At 49.2% G+C, this 19,009-nt stretch overlaps 1 protein-coding gene across 3 annotated transcripts; it reads left to right on the top strand.

The window, feature by feature from the left end:
- Nucleotides 1–401: 401 nt before the first annotated feature.
- PFKFB3 (6-phosphofructo-2-kinase/fructose-2,6-biphosphatase 3) lies at nucleotides 402–17,133 on the top strand. 3 transcript variants are annotated; one of them, XM_026867357.1, is made up of 16 exons: nucleotides 402–523; nucleotides 844–940; nucleotides 1,380–1,446; nucleotides 1,603–1,677; nucleotides 1,954–2,010; nucleotides 3,769–3,893; nucleotides 4,624–4,831; nucleotides 6,022–6,168; nucleotides 6,526–6,630; nucleotides 7,643–7,772; nucleotides 7,977–8,039; nucleotides 8,201–8,265; nucleotides 9,805–9,975; nucleotides 11,113–11,135; nucleotides 13,081–13,131; nucleotides 14,131–17,133. In XM_026867357.1, exons 1-16 carry the CDS (start codon nucleotides 439–441, stop codon nucleotides 14,135–14,137), a joined length of 1,476 nt encoding a protein of 491 aa, XP_026723158.1. In that variant the 5' UTR covers nucleotides 402–438; the 3' UTR covers nucleotides 14,138–17,133. The 3 variants fall into 3 exon arrangements, with proteins under 3 accessions (XP_026723158.1, XP_026723159.1, XP_026723160.1); XM_026867358.1 differs by lacking the exon at nucleotides 13,081–13,131; XM_026867359.1 differs by lacking the exons at nucleotides 11,113–11,135; nucleotides 13,081–13,131.
- The last annotated feature ends 1,876 nt before the right edge of the window (nucleotides 17,134–19,009 follow it).

The following is a 19,009-nucleotide window of genomic DNA, read 5'->3' as shown; positions in this document are numbered from 1 at the left end:
GGCTGTCAGGCTGTGACTCCTGTTCCCCAGTTTGGCTGGCACCAGGGTGAATTTGGGTCAGCACGGCTTAGCTGGGGCAGTTGTCTCAGTGGTGGGCAGCTACAGAGCCATCCACCTTGTCCCCTGCTCTCACATATGGTTGTTCAGCAGGTCCCATTGCCAAAAGAAGCCAGTGGATTCACCTCATCAAGGTTTTGGTTGTCCAGGCTCCTGAGAGGGAGATAATAGGAGATATTCCAGAGATGATGGTACAAGGGGAGCAGAGGCTCTGTGTTCCTCTAGCTGCTGAAGGACCTGGGGGAAGGCTGCTGTGTCAAGAGTGAGTCCTGTGTAGGATTTATACAGGATGAGCCGGAGGATTAACGGCTGCTTATGTTATTCTTTCTCCTCCTTGTAGCCTGTGGGCCGCAGCTTGCCAATTCTCCCACTGTGATAGTGATGGTTGGCCTCCCAGCCCGTGGGAAGACCTACATCTCCAAGAAGCTCACTCGCTACCTCAACTGGATCGGTGTCCCAACAAAAGGTGAGGCTTTCACTGGCTGCCTGGGGAAAGCATGATTCTGGTCCTCAGGAGTTGCTCTAGGAGCTCAGTGTCTTGGGGGCTGGGAGGGAGTGGGGGATCTTTCCAAGATCCCATGGGTCAAATATCCACGTCTGCCTATCGCTTCTGCTGCAGCCCAGGTTCTCCTTCACTTTGAAGAGCAAGGGATGTCCCTGAGCCTTTTGCTCTAAGGATGTCAATCCTTGGCCCATTGCTAGAAATCATGATCTGCAGAAACAGCACAGCTGAGTCTGTGCTGACGCCTGCTCCTGGTTTTGATGGTCTCTGTCTTTCCCATGCAGTTTTCAACGTGGGGGAGTATCGCCGCGAGGCGGTGAGGCACTACAGCTCCTATGACTTCTTCCGCCCTGACAACGAGGAGGCCATGAAAGTCAGAAGGTAAGTGCGGGCACTGGGTGACGAAGCCCATGGCTGGCAGCAGGGTTACCCAGCTTGTTTGCAGGGTGATCAACAGAAAAGTGGGGCTCTAGCTTGAATTTCCCCTGCCAGCCCAAGAAGGGCCTGACTTGGGTGGGTGCCAGGAGCTGAAAACTGAAGGTGTATGGGCTTGGTGATGCAGGGTATGAGGTCTGCCATGAGGCTTGGCTTTTGCTTCTTCATCAAACTTTGCCTCTGCTGTGAAGACCAGCATGCTGCTCGGCGTGCATGGCTCTTGTATTTTTGGTAGACTGAGGGTGTCTTTCCTAAATGTCCCCTGAAAGGAGGGGAGGTGGTGAGGAGGAGCTGCAAAGCCTGCCTGCCTTTATAGAGGTCTGTGCACTGGCTGCCACAAGCATCTCTAGGGACATCAGGACCATGTGTCTCGCCTCTTTTGCAGGCAGTGTGCCCTGGCTGCCTTGAGGGATGTCAAGCTGTACCTGACGGAGGAGGCTGGCCAGATTGCGGTAAGCTCAGAGATGTGCTCCGTGGGGTTCGGCAGCAAGTCCTGGTCCTGAAGGCGCTGTGTCCCCGTGCAGTTAGCTCTGCAGTTCCTTCTCTGAGGAAGGGCTCAGTGGGAAACCAGGCACTCCTGGTGCTAATCAAAATCTTTGCTTTTAAAGGTTTTTGATGCCACCAATACCACGCGGGAGAGGAGAGGGATGATCCTAAACTTTGCCAAAGAAAACGGGTTCAAGGTTGGTACCATCAGGCTGCTGCCTCTGTTGCATGGTCCGTGTGTTGTCCTCATGATGCTCCTATGTAAGGGAGATTTAATTGCTGGGTTTGATCAAAAATATGAAACTCTTCCCTCATTCCTGGTCCCAAGCCTCAAAGGAGGAAAGGATGGGAGTGGGGTGGAGGATGAACTCTCCTGGTCAAGCAGGGAGGAGCTGGCTGGGTTGAGCAAGGAGCTGGTTGGATGTTATAAACCTTATTGCTGGGCTTCAGGTGAGCTTTGCTTTGCTTCGCAGGTGTTCTTCATTGAATCTGTCTGCAATGATCCCACGGTAGTTGCCACCAACGTTATGGTAAGTGTGGAAACATCTTGCTTTTCTTTTCTCTTGTGTAGGATTTTTTTACCTGCACCTGTCTGGTTTCTTATCAGAATGTCTTGCCGAAGTTGGTTGAGGATTAGGAGGCTTTTATCTCTTTATGATGTATTTGTCCTGGGATGAGAAAGGAGCTTTTGTGTCCTAGGATCCAGGGCCACCTGGAAGTAATAGAGTAGAAGTTGTTGGAGCCTTTCCCCAGCTCCCCTCTATGCTCTCTGCGTTTCTGTTGATCTATAACTTGCTAATAAGGACAGAAAGGATTCAGGATGCTTTGGTGACCCCTTGAAATCCCACATTTTGGATGTGAGGGATGCAGTCAGGGCTTTAAATCCCATTAGAGAGCAGTCAGACTTGATGTCTTCAGCCACATGGAACTTCCTAATAAAAAATAATCTACTGGGGTCTGCTCTGAGAAGAATAACAGCTCAGAGGTTTCTCGAGACAAGCTGAAGTCTTGACTGGGAGGACAGCATAAAACATTGCCTCCTGGCTCCTCTGGGAGCTGATGGATCTTTGATTTCCCACAAGCAGAAGAGCTCCTTTGCCCGTTAGGCTTGGCGAGGGCAGGTAGATGTTAATTGGTCTACCTAGGCATGATAAACTTGAACAGAAGTGTCCTTTCCTCCACTGGGCTCTGCTCCAGCCTTATCTCTGGTTGTACACCTGAACTTTGTGAGCCATTTTATGGTGCCGGGGAGTGTGTTGCAGGGTACCCAAAGTCTACAGGAAGGGTGTTTTTTTTTTTCTGCCCCTGGGATGGGCTCCACAAAGGGTGCTGGGGTTGGGGCTAGAGCATGGCTTTTGCTCTGGCTGGGAGCTGATGTCTCATGGCCAGTGACCAGCTTTTTGGGAGGTTGCACACAGCCTTTTGCATAATAAATGCTTTGCTCCATCTTTTTTTTCTTTGTAACACCCTGAAGCTGGATTTTTTTTTTTTTTTGACAATTGAATCCCTTTTTTTGGTAACTAATACTTAAAGGGGGAGGAAATGAACTACAAGCTGAGCATAGGTTTTTGCTCCATGGGATGCTGCAGATGAATGGTGTGAAGTGCTGGGATCAGTGTGGAAATTACGCTGCAGGCCTGGGGTGTTGCTGCGTGTGTCGCTCGATTGTGCTATCCTGTTGGTTTCAGGATTCCTTATGAAGCTGCTAATGTGTAATGCTGCTGCTCAAACCCAAATCTTCAGGAAAACCAGCATGTTAGAGTAGTTCAGGCAGAACTTAGTCCATGAGAATTCTGGACACTGACATTGCCCATTTCTAGCATCTTTCAGCTTGTAGCAAATAGCGCACAGAAGGGTGTTGAATGTTGTTATCCTGCCACCTCAGGTGATGGACAGCCAGGTTGACCTCTGCCTCCTGGGAGCTTTATTCACTCAGAAGGCCCAGGATAAGCATCTTGTCTAAGTGTGTGCGCTTTCCATTCTCAGCTTGAATTGTTTTAAATTCTTCACCACTGTCTTGGGTGGTGAAGTGCCACCCCAGCTCTTGGGAGAACTGGTGTGGACTGATGCATCTAGACCAGTCATGCAATGGTTTATACCGGATTGTCTCACCTTGTGCTTAGTTTTGGGTCTGCTTTGCTGCATTTCTGTCCCATGATAAGTGATGACTATAAAGTGGCTCACCTGATAGCTGGATCTTGGGAGGACTTTGACATTTGAGATTAGCGTGGTCTGGTTTGGAAAGCTTCCTAACCTCTCCTTGCGGCACATTTTTTCTTCTGTTGCAGGAAGTAAAATTGTCGAGCCCTGATTACCGGGACTGTAATTCGACCGATGCCATGGAGGACTTCATGAAGAGGATCAATTGTTACCAAGCCAGCTACCAGCCGCTTGACCCTGATGACTATGACCGGTAAGAGACTTTTCTGAATTCTGAACTGGCTTGAATGCCTTTCTTCTCCCAGGAGAGTAGTAACAAAGTGCAGAGCTGTATTTCACTTTTGTATTCAAATACGTGACTGTGCTAGAATAATGTATGGCTGGACCATACAGTCAGCTTCCTCCTTGAAAATGCTGGTTTTCCCCAGCCCTGTGCCAGGGAGCTGGGCTCTGAAGATTTCCCAGGCTCTTCCGGGCTCAGATACACTGGTTCTGCAGGTCTAAATACAAAGGTTTTGGACAAGCGGTTTGGTTTGAGTGTTTCTGAGGTGCCTTTGTCAGTTAAAGGAAGGGACTGCTTGAACAAGCTCAAACCACAAGGTTGAGCAAGCCCTGTGATTTCCATCTACTTGTGTGCCCTGGAAAGACCTTTGCTGTCCTGCATGACCACGCAGGCACCTCCCAGCATTTCCACTGCTCAGAAATACATCCATGTGCCCTGTGTGGATAATCCCAGTCCTGCTGAGCCCTGTCCTGAGGATGAACGTGCCTCCTGCTAGTCCTGTTTAATCCTCTTTGCTGCAAGGAGGAGCGGCGATTACATTGGTGTTACTTAGCTCTCCATGAATTGCAGTTACCTGTTGGCTTCCTGTTGAAAATAGCCTGCAGGAAATCCTTTTAGCTGGGTGATTGTGTCGACTGAGATATCATCCTTGAAAAACAGCCCACTGGCAACAGCCTTATCCTTGCTGTGCTTTTCCTAGGGAGCTTTCTCTCATCAAAGTCATCGACGTTGGCCGGCGGTTCCTGGTCAACAGGGTTCAGGATCACATCCAGAGCAGGATCGTTTACTACCTGATGAACATCCATGTCCAGCCCCGCACCATTTATCTCTGTCGGCATGGCGAGAGCGAGTTCAACCTCAAGGGGAAGATTGGAGGTGACTCGGGCCTCTCCAACAGGGGCAAGAAGGTAAGGGGGAAGGGATTATTCCTCTACGGCTTCTAGGAGTGATTTGGCTGTAGCAGATGCCATGTGTTTGGTTAAGTGTGTATTTGATGACAGCTGGGGTGCTCAGAGGACTCATCTATAGGGCTGGTTAAATTTACGCTTGGGCATGTCCTCAAAAGAACACTTTCCAGCCATTGATGTTGCACGTAGTTAGGGGGGTTGGGCTGCAGGAATCTGTAGGAGGGAAGGGTATGAGCATCTTCATGGAGATGGTTCAGACTTTGCCCGGGCAGGGCGGGATGTGGAAGGGCTGCTGCCACCCTTGGGTCAGGATAGGCACCTCTGAGGGTGCTTTCACATTGCTCACTACTTGAGTCTTCAAAGGTGTATCGAGCACAGTGCTTCAGGGAGGGTTAAAAACTCTTCTGGCTTGCCCAACCTGCGGGGGTCTCTGTCTTCTCATGGGGGATCAGGAACGACGCAACACCAGTAGGATCAGATCGTTCGTTTATTCCCTGATCCTGGTTATGTTTATATTACACTAAGTTCCGTACACGTGCTCATCTGTCCTCTGATAGGCTGCATGCTATCTGCACGTGCTGTTCAGGCACTTCTGCAAGCATTTGCATTGGTTGTATTTGGGTACATGCAACCCGAAATTTGCCAAACTTTCTTATCTTATGTCCTGTTTTGCTCAAACTTGTGTGCTTTTTGTTGGCCACAGCTATTCCTCCTTTTGCTGACCACAGCTATTCCTACCTTATTTGCTGACTTTGCCTTCATCCTTGCATTTTCCTGTCTGCATTAACTTCCATCTAATGCAGCCCAGACTCCTACACGAAACCATTCTGAAATCCAGATGAAGTTGTTTTTGAGGTGTGACTGTTACCAAGGACTACAGGATACATTGTGATTTAGCTCCATGACAAATAAACAGAGCTGTGGCTGAGGCTGGCTGGGGATCTTCCATGGTATTGTAGGAGAGCCCAGGCGTTAGGTTGCTGCTTTCTCCTTTGCTGTTCTGTCTGTTCTCACACCCTGCATAGCTTTTGGAGATCATTGAGTGTGTGGCTGCTCTTCACCTCAGAGCAGAAGGCTAATATATCTGCCTATGGAAGGCAAAAGAGGTGGTGGAGAAGGCAACATTTACTGGGAAGCAGGGAGGAAGGCCCAGCTGTGGGTCAGGAACGAACCTTTTTTATGTCCCACAGTTTGCACTGGCACTGAACGAGTTTGTTGAGGAGCAGAACCTGAAAGACCTCAAAGTTTGGACCAGCCAGTTAAAGAGGACGATCCAAACAGCAGAAGCTCTCCAACTGCCCTATGAGCAGTGGAAGGCACTCAATGAAATAGATGCTGTAAGTATCTTTGATCGTAGTAGGAACAGCTGGAGCATGTTGGTTGCTGCTTGGCAGAGAGGGTGATAACACCGGCCTTTTCACTTTTGCCTAAATCTTGCCTTTTGTAGTGGGATTTTCCTTCTGTGGAAAGGGTGGTACTTCTGCTGCAGTGCTCATAACTAGCCTTCTGATCTTACCTCAGTCTTGTGCAGGCACTTCAAGACGTTGGCTTGAGTGAATAGATTAAAATTATTTTTCTTTTTTTTTGCGGAGGGTTACAGACAATTGCTTTGGAGAGGGTTTTGCATGTTGGGTGTGCTGATGCTTTTTGACTTGGGCATGTCCAGTAACTTCGTGGATGTTCCGTTCTGGCAGGGTGTGTGTGAAGAAATGACGTATGAAGAAATCAGGGAGCAGCATCCAGAGGAATTTGCTTTACGTGATCAGGACAAATATTACTACCGCTATCCTTCTGGGGAGGTAGGTCTGCAAGGAGACCTTCAGAGATGTGACTCTTACTTTAAAGGTGTCATTCTTGTCTCCATGCTGTCCTCTACACTCAGAGCAGGGGAGCAGCAAGTGCTGCAAGAAACTAGAATCAAGAAAGGTCAGGCCTTATCTTTTGCACTGAGCTCTTGTGAAATCACGGTATGTGAAGATCTCAAGGAATGTATCGCTTCACAAACAGTCCCACTGACATCATAGCAAATTACTAGGAAGGGGCCTCTGGGAGTTTCTAGTCCAACCTCCTTCGTTGCATCCACTCAATGTTGAGCTACCCCAATTTCCGTTTCATTTCCAAAGAAACAATTTCTACCTCTGCTCTCAGGATCATTCCCTAAGGGTTGGTGTTTATCTCTGTTCCTGGCAATCTGCTTTCAGGGCGTGACACAATGAGGTGGGAATTGACCTCAGTCCTAGGTGATACTTTAGTTGTGAATTGGGTTTTTTATCCCTGAATTAAAAGTCAGGTCCACAGACATTTGGAGACATCATTAGGAGGTCTCCAAAAATAAATTTTTGGAGACATCCTAATGCCAGTGTCTCTAACAGGAGAATGTTTGGGGATGTCTGATGCTGACTCTGGGTGTCTGGGCTTCCTTCTGGTTGGCTGTCATGGTTTGTCAGGAAGTTGTTCAAAGCTCTGGAAATTTTCAGGATGCTCCCGACTTCTCGGAACTCAAAAATCCTGTAGAAAAATCAAATTTCCAGATGCCAGACAGACATTATGCTAAAGCCCCTGTGCTTACTTTAATAAACTCTCCATGACTATGACTGAGATGTGAATAGCTGCTTTCTCCTTCTGTCAGAAGTATGTTCTATGTTCTAGAGTAGCCCAAAGATGAGGATTTGTTGAATATTGCATGTTTTTAGAAGTAATTATGTTTGTTTAATCAGAGGCATCAAATAATAAGACAGGGACCATTGTTTCTTGTGAGGTGCTTGTTTTATTGATTCTATGCCACATCCCCCCTCCCTTCTTCTGTCTCAGTCCTACCAAGATCTGGTGCAACGCCTAGAGCCGGTCATCATGGAGCTGGAGAGGCAAGAGAACGTCCTTGTGATCTGTCACCAGGCCGTCATGCGCTGTCTCCTGGCATACTTTCTGGACAAGAGTGCAGGTGAACATCCTGTCCCTGGGAAGAAGATTGATCCTGCTGGAGAGTAGGATGGAGCTCTGAGGAGATGAGAGATGTGTTCAGGCCCATGCAGGGCCTGGAACATGCATCTTTTTAGTGTGGGATGGCCTTAGCTGTTGATAAAAGTGTCTCAGCTTGATTTTGGACAGGAGAGGGAATAACACTTGTGCTTTGTTTTCTCTGCAGATGAAATGCCCTACTTGAAATGTCCCCTTCACACAGTGTTGAAGCTGACCCCAGTGGCCTATGGTAAGTGGGGCCTTTCTACTAAACGTGCCAAGAGGTTTGACCTCCCGAATCCAAGCTGCCTCTGGGAGAAGAGCAGGGGGCTGGGGTGGAGCACTCTGTAGCATACTGTGCCCGTTGGGTTTGCTCATGGCCTCTCTGTCTCCTTGTGCTCCCTTCTGCAGGCTGCCGGGTGGAGTCCATCTCGCTGAACATCGAGGCGGTCAACACCCACAGGGAACGGCCAGAGGTGAGTGTTGCTTTTCCTCAGTGCCATCCCTCGGTGTCCCCCTCCTTTCCCTTGTGGTCAGCCAGCAGCGCGAGGATGCCTGGGGTGGGCACGGGGAGGTTGCTCAGCTGGATGCTCAGAAGTGCTGCTGGAGGATTGGAGCATCAGATGGGTTCTTGCTCTGCAAAGATGTGGCTGGTTGAGGGTTTTCCAAGGGAAAAGGACTGTTGCATCTGCCTGCTTCCCAGTGGTTTTGCCCAGATTAAAGCTGGTCCAGGGAAAGGTCCTCTCTGGTCTTTGGCTTTCACCTGTGCAGTCATTGCTTGCCTGAGCAGGGAGTGGAGCCACAGATGGAGAAGGTGACTTCTCCCAGGTCTCCCAGCTGGCTGGCAGAGCCTGGGCTCAGCACCTTGCCCAACATCTCCTGCCTTTGTGAGCTTTTTTGCCTGGGATGCCCTTGGCTCTGTGGGGCTACTGGAGTGCTGTTCTGTAGTGGGGGTGTGGTGTGTGACAGCACTGTGGATACTGTGGGGAGAAGACCCCTCATGGAGGAAACCTCCTGTAGGGTTGGGTTTATCTGCCACGTGCTCCGTCAGGAGCTCGGAGGTGAGAGCAGGGGGGCACCAGCTTGGTTGGGGTTGGGCAGCCACCCAAGGGGGACCCCAGGGACCCTGGCAGTGCCCATGTCCCAGCTGCTGGGACCTTTCCAGCTTGTGCTTAGCAGTGATGGAGCCCAACTGGAAGTTGGACAGTCAGAGCAATCCCCTTCTGGCCCACATCTCCTTCTTCCTTTCACTTCCCAACCTCGGCAGTGGCAGTATCTGAGCTGCCTCTCCCTCCCCGTGGCCGTAGAAGGGGAAGCCAGTCCTTCCCCCTGCCACAGGGGCCATCGATGCCCCCCTCCACCGCCGTCCCTGGGGTTGGCAGAAGGACCATGCGCTGTGGGGTAGGATGGAGCGAGACACGTGCGAAACGCTTGGGTCCCTCTGCTCGGCTGCGTGGCTGCTGACCCTCCATCCCACCTCGCTTGAGTTGGAGCTTGGCGTGGTGCTGACCCTCGCTGCCTGCTCTGCCCCCACTTCCCAAATCTTCCTTACCAGCCTGGGCTGGCTCATTTTCCCTTTTCTTGCTTCACACCCCTCCCTGGGTCAGAGAACCCAGCTTTGAGGAGGATGGGCACCTCTCTCTGATACACAGAGTCATGGCTTTTGATTACTGCTAGGTGTTTTTTAGCAATCTGTATTTGCTTTTATTGTGAACAGAGGCTCAGGTGAGGAGAGAGTCTGTCTTCTTTCCAAGTGCAGGGACTTTTTGGTTTTTTCCCTTCTCTTAGGAAATCATGCTGTGTTCTTGAACATTCTTCATTAGGGTTTTTTGGTATCCAGAGCCTTTCAATTTATCCTTTGCATGTTGACAGTGATTGTGGGAAAAAGCAGAGGCCACTTTAAAAAAAAAATCCCAAAACAACCTGCTTCTTTTTTTTTTTCTTTATAACTGTCGCCTTCTTCCCTTTTATTTTATTTTATTTACTTTTTTTTTCTTTGTCTCACTTTAATTTAGGAAGCAAAGAAGGGACCTAACCCGCTCATGAGACGTAATAGCGTTACCCCTCTAGCAAGCCCAGAGCCCACCAAAAAACCTCGCATCAACAGCTTTGAGGAGCATGTGGCTGTTTCTTCCACCCTGCCAGGCTGTGTTCCTCAGGAAGTGCCCACGCAGCTGCCGGGACAAGTTAGTTGAACTCTTTTTTTTTTTTTTTTAAATTTATTTTTTCTGTTGTTGTTCTCGTTGTTTTATTGTTTGTTGTCCTCCTGTCGCTCCTGAAGGTGGGAAAAGGCTTGCACTTGTCGCAACCTGTGCTGCTGTCTGAGATGCATCTTTCTCCCGTGGCTGCTGTCACTCCCTACCTGGGGTTGGTTTCGGGAGCGCCTGGCGAAGGGTCACTATCGATCCTCTCTTGGGTTTTAAGAGCATCATAAACCTCCCCAAAGCTCTAGGCTGCGTTAATTTAGTGCCTTCGCCATCTGACATTGTGGTGTCAACCTCCTAAGGAGCTGCATTTCTAGAGTGGACAGGACTGAAGGGCTCGTGCCTTCATTCCCCTGGATGTGCTTGGCTCTGGCATGGACCTGAGCGTTGCAATAAAGCAAATGTTCTGCTTTCCCTGAGAAGGAGCTGCGGCAATCATCTTTGACTGGAGGGGTCTCCTCCTTCCGGGGGCAACAGGCAAAACAGACCAAAAATGAGTAGAAGCCTCTTGTTATGGTGAACCCAGTTGCCTTCTGCAGCCCTGGGTGAAACCCTGCAGGTAGCTATTGTGATGCTTAAGTATCCTCTCCTCTTTCACCCACCCCTGAAGGGAGAGAGGGAGACCTGACTTGCTGCACTCTTCTCCAGGAACAGCTCCCCCTCCTCCCTGTGCTCATTAAGGAGCTGAGGTGGTACCAGAGGAGCAGCATGGATATATAGGAGCTCCTTCGCCATGCTGCCCTTTCCACCAGCTGCCTGTTGGATCTTGCTGTCTTGCCCAGCCCCTCTTGGCGTTGTCTGTGTTGTCTAGTGTCTAGCCCCTCCTCAGCCAGATCCCAGACAGGTTAGGAAGGGCGCTGTGCTCCTCCAACCGCTCTGCTTGGTAGCCGCTTTGCATGAGCCTTCCCACTCCAGCAAGCACCAAGTGGGGCAGCTCGGGCTGTCTCTTGGCATTTGGGACACCGCTTGGGCTGGTTGAGTCTTGCGACACACCCTTTGCCAGCTTTGGGTTTGGAAGCTCTCAGTGTTCAGGTGCCCCTTGATGCCGTCCGGTGACCCCCTGCCCAGTCTCGCGTGGCGTTACTGACACCTCTCTCCGTTCTCTCTGTCTCTCTGCAGCCTTTACTAGGGAAGGCATGCCTGTAAGTACTTTCTTGCGTCTTATTCCCCCTTTCACCCCTTTCCATGTCTCTTGCCATCCCACTGGTTGTTTTGTTGCTGTGAAACCTGACCGGGACGTGGACTTCTTGGCGTTAATATTTCTGTGGGGGGTGGATGGATTTGCTTATGTCTTTGGAAGGGTAAAGAAAAGACTGTGGATGCTGCTTTGTCCAACCCCTTGATTACATGTCCCAATTTTATTGAAAAATGAAGCAAATTATCGCTTGCCCTCTACTGATATCGTCTAAATTCCCTCCCTCCTACTTGAATAGTCACGGGATGGGAGATGCTGTTGGGTTTTCCTGGAGTTCCCTCCTCTGCGATAGCACATCATACTGTAGATGATAGATGCAGGTGGGCTGCCCTTCCCGGGGGGCTCCAGGTTGTGTCTGAGTGATGGCAGCAGAGAGATATCTGAGAAGGTTCTGACCTCAGCCCCCAGAAGGGTTTTATTGCCTGTGTTGGAGCAGGAGGGTGTTTTCTGGAGCTGGACTGATCCTAGGTCTTGGCATCTGCAGTTCTGCAAACTTGGACTTGGGGAACAGTCTGCCTAAATATCTTGGGCAGAGTAGATGCAAGGATATTGTCCTCCTCTACCTCTGTTAAGAAAGCAAGATACCTTGAGCATTTAATGCACTAATTATCAATAATCAAGGATTTGACAGTTCGGCTTAATGCTGTTAGATCCATGTGGAATAGGGACAGGACAGCTTCTGGACAAATACAAAGCCTTTGGACTTAATACATGCTACATCGTTGAGAGCAGCAGTCATTGAGCTGTGTTCAAATGTCTTCTCAAAGACCAGGGAGACTTTGGGGCTGAGCTGAGGCTGGGGTAGTGCCCAGGGGTCTTTTTGTCTCTACGGACTAGTTTGAATTATCCTACGTACACCCCTGTCCTGGTTCATTTTGTGGGCTGAAGATGGAGGGATTTGCTATAAAATGGCCAGGCCACAACTCAGCTGGTGAACTTCAGGTTTCTTCCCCTTTTAGAGTAGACATTTTGAGAAAAGGGAAGCTAAAGCCAAACTTGGCTTTGCTGGCTGATAGGTTGGGAAAGATAATCATGCTCATGCTCCTGGGCGAATGTAGAGGTTGAGTTGCTCAGCATGGCATGCATGTCTGTGTTCCTTCCCTTGCTGCTCATGGGCACAAAAGCCCCCGATGAAGTGCGTGGTCATCTTGGGTTGCTTTGAAAGCATTTATGTCTCTTTGTCCATCCCTCCATCCACCCTTTTCCCATCCACGTTGTAGTAAAAACCAATGCATGCTTCAATGCTGGCTAAGATACTGAAAACATGCTCTGATGTTAAGTTTGGGAGATGGCTCCATCAGATTTTGCGAGACCAGGAGCTCTGCTGGAGCAGGCAGTGATGGTTACCTATCCCAGGTGTAGGCTGTCAGCAGCAAGCTTAAAATCTCTGGCTGCTGGGAGCCTGCCTCCACCTACTAGTGTGGGACTGAAAGCCTACTTCTGAGGAAGCCATGAGGACGCCCCAAAGCAAAGGCTCGGTGGCGTTCACACTGCTGTTGCCTTTCTTGGAGGCTGTTGTCCCATACATGTGTGCATCTGCTCCCTCATTGTGTCCCATCACAACCTGTACGGGGTCAGGGGAGGTGGAAGGTACCTCCTTCCCAATTTATACCATGGAGGACTTGGTTGGCAGTGGGCACTTTGTTGCATCAGCCGTCAATATTGGGGTCTTGACTCCCAATCCAGGAGGACCAGGGGACACCTGGAGAGGCTGGGGACATGGCTGTGTACCTTAGAGTCCTCCTGGCTGTGGGATCGAGCTGGTTTGGGGTCATGGGACTACCTGGCGCGATGATTTATTTTCCTTTTGCTTGGTTTGTGATCCAAAGTGCACTTTTTAACAACGACCTGATCCCTTCCCTTCTTCTCCCCTTCACTTTTCATGCTTAAAGACGACCCGTTTGTCACTTTCTCAAAGTTTTCTCTTTACTAATATTTCCAAGGTAAATGGCTGTGGTGCATGTGGCTTTTCCTCACCCTCTTCCTGTCTCCTGAGAGAACAGCTCAGCCCACTCTGCCTCCTAGTGTCACCAGGATTCCTGGTGCTTATAAGAGGTAGTTTAGGTAGTAAAAAAAAAAAAGCTTTCCTAGCTGTTTCCTAGTCCTCTTTTCCCCACCCTATTTTGTGTATTTTTTGTGAATTGGGAAATGTCCCCATGTGATCATCTCCCCTTGGGTTTCTCCTCTAGTGGACGTTCTCCTCCAGCCACCACTCCCGGGGCTGGTCCTGCCTCTGTTTAGCTGGTCGTCTCTGGTTTTGTGGGTGCCTGTTGCTGCCACCCCGCGCCAGGACTGTGTCCAAAGCAGCTCTAGGGCCTGTGAAACCTCACAGGGTGTCAATCAGGGGAGCGGGTGCTCCTGCTGTACTGCTGCTGGCAGCTGGTCCCCACGCTGGCTCCTTGGTGTGGCCAGCAGAAGCTGCATCCCCTTGGCAGTGCCAAGGATGGACAATTGGTGATGTCCTTGGTAGGCAGGGGGGGACACTGCCCACCCTCAAGGAGAGCAAGAGAGGGAGGGATGTTTCATGGGGCTCCTTGAATGAACACCATGGTCCTCTGTCACCTTGTCTTGCAGGGACCAAAGAGCAGCTTCAGAAGGGCAGACCGGGTGGGGTGGGAGGGGTTGCCTTGTTTTTAGCTCAGTTTTTGGGGATATGTCTGCCAAATTCTCTGCCAAATTTAGGGTTATCTCTGTCAAACACTGTAGTTAAAGCTGTGTGATGCTCAAGGGGAGGGATGTGGGTAACAAGTCAGTGCATCCTCCCACCTCTCTCCTTGGGTGGACGGTGTCCTCTCCTCTGGTGGATGCTTTTGTAGTGACCCGTGCTGTGGCTTTCTGTTCCCCTCCCCGTCCCCTTGTTGATGTGTCTGCAGAAGATGCTGCCGGGATGGGGTGCGACCCGAGCGCAACCCCCAACCCCGGTCCTTCCCCTCTCGTTGCAGAACATGAACAACTCGCAGAAGCCGTCGTGACTCCGTTGGCGCTGTCGCGAGGCCACCAGCGACGCCACTGGCGCCGTCAGCTTCCCATCCCATCGCCATTTCCGAAGCTTGCTTATAAACCGGTCTCCTCCGTCTGCGGCGAGGTCGACCCTCGGCTGCTTCTACCCATGCCTGTTCATCTGCAAACTGCTCTGCTGAAGGGGGGGAGATGCAGGAGAGCGGAGGAGAGGAGCCAAGCTCCCCAGGGTCACCACCAGATCTTTAACCTGCAGCATTTGCTCTCCTCTCTGGCGTCCTGTTAGATCGTAGCAAGCTGTAAAGTGCTTCTAGCGCACAGGAGTTTAATTTTCCTCTGTAAGTGGTTTTGATCTCCTTTTGTATAGACGATTGGTACCCATCCATCTCCGGGTGGGATGTATATATGTGGATGGTGCGGGGTTAGCAGAGAAGTAGGGGGAAGTGGGGGGGGGAGCAAAGAGGTTTTGCATTTTTTTATCGTTATTATTAACTACTTTTGAAGAAAGCCCCTGATGCGTTGTGCTGCAGTGATTTACCCATGCTACAGACCGTTGCACACGCAAAGCCTGGCTCACCCAGGCCTGCGAGCACCAGAAAGGCAGTTGTGGGGAATCCTTCACCGCAAGAACTGCTGGGTTTAAGAAAAACAAATTAAAAAAAAAAACCCACAAAAACAAAAAAAACCCCAAAAAACAAACAACAACACAACAAAAAATATATGGGTCTTTTTTCTTTTTTTTGAATCAATACGCTTTTAAGGGGTTTGCAGAGAGTATAGATCTGCTTCTAAAACCAGTCACGAGCTGCCTGTAGTGTAAGAGGAGTCACGTTGATCCTGGCTCCCGTGATGCTTTCATCTCGGGGAGAAGCCAGGGGATGCTCGTGAGTTCAGGCGAGTGTCGATTTTCTGGGGAGACTGAGCACTTGTTGAGGTGCTGTGCTGGTACGTCATCTTCCCTTTCCTCTGCCTTGGAGGAAAGTGGAGATTCTTTGGGGAAGGGAGATTTGAATCCCTGCGTCACTGCAGGTGGACAAGCTGAGCTTTAGACGCGTTTTACAGACACACAGGTCTCGTGGAGGTGGCCAGAGCTTTGGCCAGGATGCAGGAGTCCCTGTGTGACTGCAAAAAGCCACAAGAAGGGACAGTTTTGTCTGTTCTTTTTTAATTTAATATATACATGCACACGTGTGTGTGTGTGTATACCTAGAAACCGCTTGGTTTTTGCACTTTATTTGTGGCAGGAGCATAACTATTTTTTTGAGTCGTGCCCCTTTACAGGGGAAGCCTGAATACAGGCAACATTTTTTTTTTTTTATTTTGCATGCTGGAAAGCTGAGACTACAAAAAAAAAGTAGTTATGGCATTCAAGGTGTGTGTGTGGGGGAAAATGGGGCGAGGTCCTGAATTAGACTCCATCAGCCAACTCTCAGTGGTTTGATACACGAGATCCCTTCTTGGCAGCCTGTCCCAGGCTGCGAGACAACAGTTAAAAATGGCATTTAACCACTATTGCTTTGTGCAAAAGTCTGTGGATTTTTTTTTTTTTTTTAGAGCTTTGGGTTGGGGTCTTTTTTTTTCTTCCCCCTACTCCCCTGTGCAGCAGCATCTCCATCCCCATCTCGTGGTTTTTTGGCTGCACAGCTGCGCTGGAGGCAGGTGGTGAAGGCAACCAAGTTCTCTTGCAGCACTGGGCTGGTGGATTGGAGATGAGCAACCCTTTGGTTTCATCCTTCCCATGGCTTTCTCCAACCCCCTGGGTAGGAAACAACATCCCTACAGATGGGAGCAGAGTGGTTTGGGGAGAAACGATTTTTTTTTTGTGTGTGTGTATATGTTTTTTTGGGGGGGTTGGTCTTGTTTTTCCTTTGGGAAAAGGCGAACCACAGTGCCTAGTGCTTCAGCCTCGTGCAGCCAAAGCGTGTGCTCGAAGCAGCACCCATGGTGGGAGGGGGCTGGGATGTGCTCGGTCTGTATCTGACCGGGGCAGACAGTCTCAGCAGTGCCCTGCCTGTGTGAGCTTGTGCATATGTGTATTATATTCCTGTACAGATTAAACAAAGAACACTTCCCCCCTTTTTTTTTAAATAATAACTGCATTAAAAGCAGACTTCTCCCCGTGTGCACAGTGGACATCTGTCCTTTCGGTTTCTCTGACTTGGAGAAAAACAAATGTTTTGGGAAGGCAAGTCACTTGTCTTTTTGGCCAGCTTCCTTAGGGAGTTTTATCTTTCACCTCCTGCTACAAAAAGATAAGCCGTCTGGCTGCCCCGTGATCAATCCTGTAAACATGTAATTCTGCAGTTGTTTTGGCGTGTATTTGTGTGTATATACATTTTTATATATATATAAATATATATATAAAAAAAATCGAATGGCTAACTTGATGACCCTAAACTTTCTTCCTTTGGGAATAATAGAAGTCTCAGTAGGTCTACAAAAAGATTAAATTTGAACCTGGCTTTTTTTTTTTTCTCCAGCAAGGGAAAAATTGGTTTCTGAGCAGCAGAGAAGTTCTCTCATGCTGGAGGGCTTAGCGGTAGGTGGGATGGTGTCAGCCCCATGCCATCACACTGCCACAGAAACTCCCTGCCCATCATTTTTGGTTAACAGAGCCAAGGACCAGGCAGTGATGCTGCAGCAGGGTGGGTGGGGAGAGGGGACTTGTCAAACCACACCAATGATTTCTTCCCCCCTCTTTTTTCCTGGTTTTGTTTTCCTTTGTGATACTTGAATTTATTTTTTTATTATTTTTTTGATAGCGAAGCGCTCTTTATTTATTTAATGTATACTGCAAAGCTTTGAGAGAAGGGTAGTTACTTGGGATTTTTTTTTTCCTTTGGATTTGTGGTATGTTAACTGTTCTGTATATACGTCTGGAATAATTGCCTGATATAAAGCTGTGCCAGCTTAAAAACAGGGTATGCCTTTCAGAAATTTGTATATTTTGCAGTTGCTGGACCAATAAAATATCTTGTTGAAATACAGATGTGACCTGGTTCTTCCTTCTGTTGGGACATAGGCTCTCAGGCCCATCTCACATGCAGTTTGGTGGCCCCAAGGGTGACCATGTGCCATGCCTTGCACATACCTTCATGTGCCTCATAAATCTCTCCTGATTTCACAGTGGGTTTTCTGAGGAACATCTTCAAGGGAAGCCACTTGGATCCCATGGTATGATACTTGTTTTTGGTTTTGTTGGTTTTTTTTTTTTTTCCAATGTTACAGTAATTTCGAAGAGCTCATTGGTGGAGTTGAGGGTGTCATTCCTCCAACCAAGTGTTGACACCTAATCAGGGCAAGCACGTACCCCCACAGCTCTACCCACTACAGGAATATGTCCTGCCTAAATCTTCATCTAGGCTGCAAGCTAGGCAGGACTAGGCATTTATGGAGACCTAATACAGTTGTTGAAACCAAACACCTGTTTAAAATGATTTGGTGCTAAATGAAGCCAAAGGGCTGGACAAGAGCTGTCCTCTAAAAGTTGCTGTCTCTGTCCTGAAGGTAGGAAAACAGCAGATGCCACCTGCAAGCAAAGTTTGGTTTTGGTGGTGTGGGTTTTTTTTTTTTCTTGTTCCAGACAAGAGGGGGAAGGCAGGGAAAGGTGAAATTTGAACGTGATGCTCCAGCGTGCATCTTGGGTGGATGCTCCCCATGTGGTTGGAGGCTTGTCTCCCTCAAACAGTTGTGCCTCTGAAAGCTTCTTAGTAGTGAAATGGGGAAAAAAGGGGTGGATCACTGCTGTTCAAGCTCATCTCTGTGGTTCAACACTGTTTGGCTGATGTGCAACTCTTGCTCTGATCTTCACTGGGCTTTTGGAGCAGGTTGAGTCTTGCTTTGGCTGGGGTTTGCTGGGATGCACAGGGGGGCCGTTTGCCTTCTCCCTTCTGATGCTCTGTGCAACAAGGCCCCTCACCAGGGAGAGGTGGTTCTGATTTTAAGCTTGACTGAGGCATCTGCAATTTCTTACAAGGTGTGCATGCAGATGTGTGAGGCTTGAGGGTGATGCTCATCCCTGCAGGCATCCTGGGGGCAGGGAGGAACTGTGCTCTAGGGGAAAGAGAAACCACAAGATTTTAAATTTATTTTTTTTTTAATCTCCAGCAACCTGTCTGTCTCCTTGACCTAAAGAGAGATGAAACACTCCTGCCTTCTTTTAGGGCAGAGTGTCCTGCAAGGATGTGGGGGCTTCAATAACACCACCAGCTGTGGTGGGCTGAGATTACGTGTAGCCACAACAGCAGTGCTGCTCCCCTGCCTTCCCCGGCTGGGCAGGGACTGTTCTGAAGCTGTGATGACCTTGTCCTTGCCAGTGGAGCACGGGGAGAAAGGCTTTGCCTCCCGGAGCGTGGATGCGGGGCAGCGTTTTCAAGGCAAGAAAACACTCCACTCATCCAAAAAAATATTTTCTCCTTTTTTCTGCGTGCAGGGGGCACGATGGGGCTTGTATCGTGTTGTCCATGCAGGAGAGTCATGTAAGGGAGGGGGTTCATGGGCCAACGTCATCCCAGGCAGCATCCTTTATTTTTCTTCCATGTGATGCATTTTGTAGCATCACAGAGAGGAGATGTTCCTCGAGGCAGGGCGGCTTTAAAGGTTATATTTGACAGCAGGAACATTTCACTGCCCCCAGCCAAGTCCCATTTTCATTAAAAAAATATAAAGCCCCAGCTCACTGCTGGCAAACAAGGCTAGAGAACTTGTGATTGCTAAAAAAAAAAAAATAAAAAAGGACAGACCAGTCACGCTGGCTGACTCAGCTCTGATTGATGGCTCAGGAATGTGTCTGATACGTGCAAGGGCTTAAATAAACTACAGGCAAACCTTTACAGTGCAACATGTTGGATGAAGCACAGCCGG

This window comes from Athene cunicularia, unplaced genomic scaffold, assembly GCF_003259725.1.
Source record: "Athene cunicularia isolate RWA unplaced genomic scaffold, athCun1 SCF_3, whole genome shotgun sequence".
Classification (NCBI taxonomy): domain Eukaryota; kingdom Metazoa; phylum Chordata; class Aves; order Strigiformes; family Strigidae; genus Athene; species Athene cunicularia.
The sequence above is the reverse complement of the archived record's forward strand: the minus strand, read 5'-3'. Positions and strand labels throughout refer to the sequence as shown.

Coding starts and splice junctions, on each gene's coding strand:
- PFKFB3 (XM_026867357.1), top strand. CDS start 439: ATGGTTGGCCTCCCAGCCCGTGGGAAGACCTACATCTCCAAGAAGCTC. Junction 941..1,379: donor GAGGCCATGAAAGTCAGAAG/GTAAGTGCGGGC, acceptor CCTCTTTTGCAG/GCAGTGTGCCCTGGCTGCCT. Junction 6,169..6,525: donor CACTCAATGAAATAGATGCT/GTAAGTATCTTT, acceptor CCGTTCTGGCAG/GGTGTGTGTGAAGAAATGAC.